We start from the raw sequence: 8,433 nt of genomic DNA, 5'->3' as shown, positions 1-8,433 counted from the left end.
TTTTTAAAATGTCAGCGAGTCTGGCCATGAAAAGAAAGATGCTGTCTGTAAATAGAACAGACAGAAATGGTCACAATTCGAAGGCTCCTCCTTACGTAGCCCACAAATGCGGCCTTCTTTTCCCTCTTTTTGGAGGACACATCGCTACTATCCTTCACTGCCTTCCCGCAATCTTCAAAAATAATTGTCATTATACAGACACACAGAACAGAACAGAGATCGAGCGTTGATATAACTTAATATGGGTTTTTACTTAGAGGGACATTAAAATCTCATAATTTCATACATAATACATGACGTTAGTAATGCTAAAACGTAGCCACCTAGCATACTAGCTATGGGAATTTAGAGCGAGCTTGGCGTTTTACACTGACTGACTTAACACTCTTGCCAGTCTGCATAGTCGGAGACGCTGCCTTTTACAGAGAGGGCAGGGATGTAGGAGGGTGGTTGGTGACCAATGCTGCCTCCTTAACAGGTCCGAGTCAATTCCCAAGTCAAAACACGCAAGTCTAGTCAAAATCTAAAGTCAAGGCTCAATACTAAAGCCGAGTCCAAAGTCAAAGATTTTCTCACTAACCGCTGTGAGGTTCCAAAGACACAGGAAAGTATCTTTTAAAGCCTTCAGAGGCAAATGGTGATATGTGATATTGGATTTTATCAGTAAAATTCAAGTTAAATTGAGCTGAAACAAGGTATATGTATGTACATGCATCTAGTTTATAATATTTCCTGTAGCTTTCGACTTCCACTGTCAGTATGTTTTTGTAATTATCGCAGTGCCTGTGCCAATAGACTGCAGTATGCTAATAAGTTAGCAGGTTATTAGTATTTTTAATGCATATTGGGCATACATAATCTGATTTCTCTGTTCGCATGTAAACACCGTATTAGAAATATGATCATAACCAAGACAAGATAATACTCATTGTACTCTCTGCTTGTGCATCAGGAACACATAATAATAATAATAATAATAATAATAATAATAATAACAATGACAACAACAACAACAACAACAACAGTAATCTTTACAAAAATAAAAGATTCTTGCACTTAGGGCTCAGGCCCTAATAGTAATCACAGTGCTATCTGTGCTTGGACCACATTAAACTGAATATTGGAATATCTACATCTACATTAATGAACTAGGTAACAACAGGCATGAGCAACTGAGGAAATGTTATCTCAGATGAGGAAACACTGGAGGTATGATGGAAGAATAAGAATAACAATAAAAAGAGAGTGTAAAGCTAATACAAAATAAATAAATATAATTAATTGAATAAATGAGTGAATAAATAACTATATAAAAGATAAAATGTTATACTGGTATAAAGAATAAGAGTAAGTAAGTTAACAAGAGGTAAAATATTATTAAAAGAATAAAAAAAGTTAACGGAGTAAAATAGGAATAAAAAAATAAATAAATAAGTTAATAAGAGGTAAAATATTGTTCAATTAAAAGCTAAACTTAAAAACATGGACATTATGTGCTGCCCTCAGGTCCTCAGGCCCCCTAATGATAAAAATCTGCCTCACCGTATGTTTTGGTTGTTACTTTAAGCACTATAAAAAGACTACTACCCGAGGACCTGAGGGCTCTACTGGGCTCATATTTTAAAAAGCAAATCTGATAAATAAGAAGGTGCAAAATCAGAATCAGAATCAGAATCAGAATACTTTATTCATCCCAAGGGAAATTCTGTTCGTAACAGTGCTCCACTCAACAACAACAAACAGGTAAGAAAAACAAGACAATGCACAGTGCACATAATGACAGAATAAAACTATATACATAGTGCAAAGAGCAGTGCGCAAGAAATAAATAAGACTGTATGAAATAACCTGACACTGTGCAGTGAGTGTGGAAGGATGACAGTGAATTTACAGAGATGAGTTGTACAGTTTTATTGCCACTGGGAGAAAGGACCTTCTGTGACGCTCAGTTTTTGAGGTGGGTGGTCTGAGTCTGTTGGTCCGTGTGCTCCTGTGCTGGACCAGGAGTTGATGGAGGGGGTGGGTGTTGTTGTCCAGGATGCTCCGTAGTTTGAGAAGCATCCTTCTCTCCATCACTGTCTCCATGGAGTCCAGTTTCACCCCCACCACATCACCAGCTTTGCGGATGAGTCTGTTGAGTCTGTTTGCATCTGCAGCCCTCAGTCTGCTGCCCCAGCACAAAAGATACTAGTAGCCAATGCAGAGACTTTAAAACCAGTGTAATGTGGGCTCTCTTTCTGGTCTTTGACAGCATGCGTGCAGCTGAATTTTGGATCAGCTGAAGCTGAGAAATATTCTTTTTAGAAAGACCAGAAAGAAGAGCGTCAAGTCTGCAATAAACACATGTATAAGAGTCTCTGCATTGGCTTGAGAGAGAAACTGTCACAGTCTGGCTTTATTCTTTAGATGGTCAAAAGCCTTTTTGGTGACATCCCTGATATGGGGCTCAAAGCTGAGGTCTGAATCAAATATTACTCCAAGATTTTTTACTTGCTGATGGGTTTAAAGAAAGTGTTAGGAGTTTTGCGGACAGTTTCTCTCTCTTAGGTCCAGTACCAATGACTAAAACCTATGTTTTTACCTGGTTGAGCTGAAGACAGTTCTCTGCCATCCAGGATTTAATATCTAAAATGCAGTTAAAAAGGGTAATATAATACTTGACTTATTAAGTCAGTACAAAATGCCTTATAATGTGTTATGGTTGTTGTCAAAAGGCATTATGACTGCTCATAACTATAATTAAACAATAAATAAATAAATATTATGAACTGCACTTGTAACATACTTCAGTTGTTTAAGTTCACTTCTATAAGCAAGAACAGAATCTCAGTATACAGAAATTTCTTTAATTCAAAAAGATTTACAATATTTTACAAGTGTCAAATACTAGGCATGGTTACTTCTTAGTTTCCTGATGTTTTAGACAAAAAAAACATACAATATATATATATATATATATATACATATACACAAAAAAACCAACACATCTCTGTGAAGTCTTTTATTTTGCATTCAAAGATAAGTAGTAGGATTACATTCCCATTTTTGTCTGTTATGTACACTATGCTTATTAACTCCTTGAGTGCCGTTGACGTGTATATACATCATTCAAAAGCCAACGCTTGAGTGTCATTGACATATATATACGTCAAAGTGTATTTTCGGTGGCTGGCGCTGTCACGCTCCCTGTGTGTAATTTTGGGGTTGCTGGGATTCATAGTTGTAGTACAAAATACGGTAGATCAAAGCATGAAGTGGGGTAGCCGGGATGAGAGAGCAGAGTGATCTGTACGGAGGTGATTCGAAACTACAGCAACGAAGCTAAATCAATTCAATATCGGCATAAAATGCCCCCAGAAAACAGAGAGGGTCAAGTGGCCAGTTTCGCCAGCGGACGCTGGAAGAAACTCTCATGGACCCCCCCCCCCGGCTTTTGACTGAGTGTCCTGCGGGGTCCGAAGCATTTACTTTGAAACAATTACAGGGTACAAAAGCAGGCCTGGTCGCCCGAATACTGCAGGTAGGAATAATCGCATAGGACTCCGGTTCTATTTTGTGGGTTTACATTGTGCTGTACTTTACACATTTACACACATTTGTAATACAATTTTCAGATGTCTTTTATGTCATTAAAGGCAAAATTATAACATTTAAATAACTGTTTTGCTTGCCAGACTTCCTTTCACAAAAATGCATTTTTCTCAGCTTTCTAGAAGCTTTTTGATGAAACTAGCCTCTATGCAACTTCAGATAAATCAAGAATGGAACAAGGTGCAAACAAACATTTTTGTCCATGACAAAAAGGAGAGTTTCTCCTTTCATTTGAGCTACTCTGTGTTTTCATAGTCTTTGTACAAAATATTCTGTGGGTCTTGAAAGATGACTCAAAATGGCCAGAAAAGCTGGCACAAGCCACTTTCCATTGTATAATGAGGGCTGGCACTCAATGAGTTAAAACAAACAAGATTTAAGGATGGAGTCCGTAGCATCACTAGTGTTAAGGTGACATCTCTGGTGACACTTTGGCTCAAAGTCAGACACACAAAGACATTTACAAGCACAAACTCCTCTTAGCTCCAAAATGTTTGACTCTATCAGAGAACTGTAATGCATAAGTATCAAATCATAAAGTGCACATCAAATGTCTTTAGTTTGATAACTATTTCACCTTTTTTGCTCAGTAAGCATCTAGTCAAACACTCATGAAACACTGTTAACATAATAAGCACCTTTTTGTAAGCTTTCACTTAACTTTGGTTCTTTAGCTTTTTAGCTGATTAAGGCAGGCTATTTCATATAAGAAGTGGTGAAGTCCCTCTTTCTTGGGCTAGAATAACATGACACTGTGACTTAATTAAAAGTCCTGGGATACAGGAGGTCAATTCCTGACATCACAGCTGAGATTTCTTTCTTCAGTCTCATTAAAGCAGAGTAAGTGCCCTCATAGTCTTTGAAGATACAGAGCTTCCACTCATTTCTCATCACTCAAAGAGCAGTCCACAGCTATGATGTCCTGTATTTCTGTGATTTTCACCTCCTCGCCCAGAATCTCTACCTCTATCGGGATCTTCAGCTCTGCCGGGATCTTCTCTGCTGAGGAGCTGCAGCTGGACAGTTTGTCCATCTCATCCTCCAACTCAGAGATGCGTTCAGCAACACAGTGGGCAGTAAGTCTGGCCTCTGGGTCATGGTCCCAGCATTCCGTGATGGTGGCGCAAATAACCGCCACCCCCTGTAAATAGAGGAAGAGAGCAGGGAGGTGACTCCACAATAAATAAAATGTGCCATGTTAGAATATTCCTAATCAACCTCCTTATTTGAATGCAATATAACCATTTACACAAAACCACCTATACTCCTACAGTCCTCTGTTTTCACCCAATCATACTGGCAAAGGAATATCAAACACTGAGCATTTTAGTTGTGTGCGTTTCCACATTTGTTCACACAACATGCAATATACTGAAGAACCCCAGTGGTCATGTTACTACCGAGAATTGCTGCAAGTGTTTTTCAACATTTGTTTCCTTTAAATACATAGCCCCTTACAATTTTGAGGTACTCATACCTTCCCCAAGTATTCTCATGCTATTTTTTACTTCTACTGAAACATGCTTCAGAGGGAAATATTGTAGTTTCCCAGACTATTTCCCTAGTAACTTGGAAGTAGTTACTTTTCAGATTAAAATTCATCAGAAACATAAATACAGCCACAAGCACTAACTATGAGTTTAAATCCTCTCTTGGCCAACAGAAGAATCACCTCATTAGTCAAAATCAAGCTTAGCTGCTAAGCCCCATCCTTTGTGAACACTTTTTGATTGATTGCAGCCGTGTTATTTGAACTTGGATCTTATTAATTTATGATAGAATTTTGTAGCTCCATCCTGCAAAGGTGTACATCGCATGTGGTATTGTGAATTCAAACTTTAAAAAAAAAATAAAAAAAGATGTCACATTAATGTTTTAGCATTAAAGACAAAAAGCAACCACCATGATGATGTGGTTATTTGCCAGAGAAGCTTTTTTTTTTGTGAAGCACATTCAGTTCTGTCTCAAATTTGCTCTTTCAGAGCCACAGCGTGTGTGTGGGGGTGCCTTTCAAAGTTTTCATTTTTTTTAATTACAGCACCCCCATCAGGCCAATTAGGATCAAATGTAATGTGAAGCATTAAGACATCCTCTACCGCTCTTCCTGAGGTTTATTCCTTTTCTCTTGGGTGATGTGAGGGTCTAAGGGCTGATGGATGTCGTACACTGTATAGCCCTTTGAGGCGAACCATGTTTTGTGATAATAGGCTCTATAAATAAAATTGACTTGACTTGACTTGACATCCCCACAAAGGTTCACCACTTTAATGTGGTGAACCTTTGTGCGTGACCCTCAGAGCTGTGTTGTCTGGGGAAAATAGTTCCTAGTAGGGTCTTCCCATGCAAAGTGGTCATTGGGGAAGGGCCAAACTAGGAACAACTTAAGAAACCCTGATGAATCAGCCAATAAGGATCTGGAGAACTGCGCCCTGTATGTGTGGACCATGGATCCCCTTCTGGGAACAGACCTGAGATGAAGGGTAGCTTGCAACTGTTTGGTGGCTGGGTCTTGGGGCCTGGCAAGCGGGTTCAGCAGTAGCTACTAGATATAGTAGCGCTCTGGGGCCAAACAGCTGAAGAGGGTTAGACTCTTGCATGTCAGGTGGTCGTCACATTTTTAAAAAAGGGGACAGGGTGTTCTCCAATTATTGGGGTATTACACTGCTCAGCCTCCCAGGGAAAGTTTACGCCAGGGTGCTAGAAATGAGGCACCAGATTGTCTTATCTTGGATTCAAAAGGAACAAATGGATTCTGTTCTAGCCGTCGGACAGTGGGCCGGCTCTTCACAATTGCAGGGTTGCTGAAGGAGTCATGGGAGTTTGCTATGGTTTTTCTGTGGGCAGTAGGAACTGGACATCAAGGCCAATGGGGGTGAGGAAAAGGGGCAGGCACAGTTGGTGCACCTGAGGTCCAAAAGATGAGGTTATCAGAGGATTCTCCTTCCCACAATCAACCGAGCCAATGTGCAGTCCCTACATATCAAGATTGACAATCTATAGGCAAATTTCAAGTTTCTATTGGAATACAGGAATGCCTGCTTTATTGCTTTACCACATGTGGATTAAGCAACAGGACCCACAGTCTGATCTGATGATCGAGGATTTTGGGGATCTGCTATGACTTGAGAGAGGAGGGCTCTGTTTATTTGTCTGTGAAAACTGGTGCTGCATTGCGGTTGTCAAATAGACACTGTGCACTTCTGATATTGAACTCTTGTACATCTCATTATGTCTGTTTTGTTTGCTAAGTTTCCACAGATATTCATTACAGTTGTACATATCCACCTGAAGGCGAATGCTAATTCCACAAAACGGGTCATGCTGGAAACAGTTCACAGGCTAAAGAGTATCGTACCAGAAGCGCTCAACTTCGTCATGGATGATTTTAATTGTTGTCAGCCAAGAAAGTCCCTCAGTAACTTTTATCAATATGTCACTGTTCCTACTAGAGACATAAAATATCTGGACCTTTGTCATGGTTTCACAAAGGAAGCTAATTTTTTGAAGAGTTCCCCTAAGCATGTCTGACGATAGTGTTATCTATTTTGCTTTGAGTTTACCCAGCACCTCCAGGATTGTTTCACCTGCAAAGACTGGGATTAGTACAAAGATGTTTGCTCTTATTTGGGTAAACTTTCACAGACTTTCACTGCCTATATACATTTTTGTGAGGATTTGGTAATGCTCAAGAAATTAATATATCTTTCCAATAAACAATAAACTATGGGTGTCTGGATCATGTAAAAAGTTATTGTCTTTAATTAGGGGGATGTTGCTCGCAGCAGGGATTTGCAGAAGCAAGTTGAGCAGAAACTGAAACTTGCTAAATTCAGTTACAAAGACAAAATGCAGTCGTGCTGTGCACTGGAAATTCATGCCCTTACTGGCAAGTCTGACGCTGAACTTGCAAATGATTTGAACTCCTTTTATAATCCTCTTAATATATATGATTTTAGCAAGAAACTACTTTTTAAACATGGGTAAACACGCTAAATGGCTGTATTCCCACTGCCACTGAACTTACCACTGGAGAGCGAGTCGGCCTTTCTGTCTGGCGTGTGTGTATGTGTGTGAGTGTGTGTGTGTGCGTGTGTGTGCGCGTTGCAGCAGTAATGGAGGTCTCACTGGTTTCTTCTCGTTATTTATCCCTCACTTCTTAATTTCCCCTTTCAGATGTATTTGGATTGAGTGCTGTTAAGGAGGAGACAGACATTAGTGACTGCACGTCATTGCTTCTCACCAGTTAAGTAGCTGAAATAACCACGGTCACCCTGGCGTTGCATTCCATCAATGCTGATTGGAGCCAGAGGCGATAAAAAACCTGTGTCTACTGCATTTGACCCAGGTGTGCATGCCGATTGTACACATTCCCATTGCATTAAAAAGGCAGATGTTAGCAGGTATTAGCTGTTTTTTTTGTGCAGTGGGAATGAGGTTATATTTCCACACATGGTAAAGAGACTGACCATTCAAAGTGCTTTAACACTGCATGTCACAATCACACACTGGTGGCCGAGGTTACCATACATCATGTCACCTGCTGCTCACCTACCAGTCACACACACTCACAATCCAATGGCACATCATTGGGTGTGATTTGGGGTTCACTATCTTGCTCAAGGATAATTTGACATGTTGACTGGAGGAGCCAGGGAACAAACCACTGAATTTCTGACCAGTGGACGACACATTTTACCTCTGAGCCACAGCCACCCTGCATAGATAATGAACAGTCCCTAATGCTGCTCTGTCCTTCCCTAAAATTTTGCATAACGGAGTGTCATAAAGTCAGGCTTTATAGTAGTCCACAGTTAAACAGTTTGAGACTTAATACAAAATTTG

At 39.9% G+C, this 8,433-nt stretch overlaps 1 protein-coding gene across 4 annotated transcripts in view; it reads right to left on the bottom strand.

The window, feature by feature from the left end:
* Positions 1-1,668: 1,668 nt before the first annotated feature.
* Positions 1,669-8,433, bottom strand: part of LOC121945114 (TGF-beta receptor type-2-like) — a 90,495-nt gene continuing 83,730 nt past the window's right edge. For 2 of the 4 annotated variants that reach the window (XM_088084920.1, XM_042489139.2), the window contains one exon: positions 1,669-4,732. In XM_088084920.1, coding sequence (XP_087941046.1) covers positions 4,472-4,732 — 261 coding nt within the window. In that variant the 3' untranslated portion in view covers positions 1,669-4,471. Of the gene's footprint in view, positions 7,783-8,433 lie in introns of all 4 variants that reach the window. The other 2 variants (XR_006105943.2, XM_088084919.1) reach the window with 2 other exon arrangements.

The sequence above is a fragment of the Plectropomus leopardus genome, chromosome 11 (assembly GCF_026936395.1).
Source record: "Plectropomus leopardus strain MGB_pleo_1.0 chromosome 11, ASM2693639v1, whole genome shotgun sequence".
Classification (NCBI taxonomy): Eukaryota; Metazoa; Chordata; class Actinopteri; order Perciformes; family Serranidae; genus Plectropomus; species Plectropomus leopardus.
The sequence above is the reverse complement of the archived record's forward strand: the minus strand, read 5'-3'. Positions and strand labels throughout refer to the sequence as shown.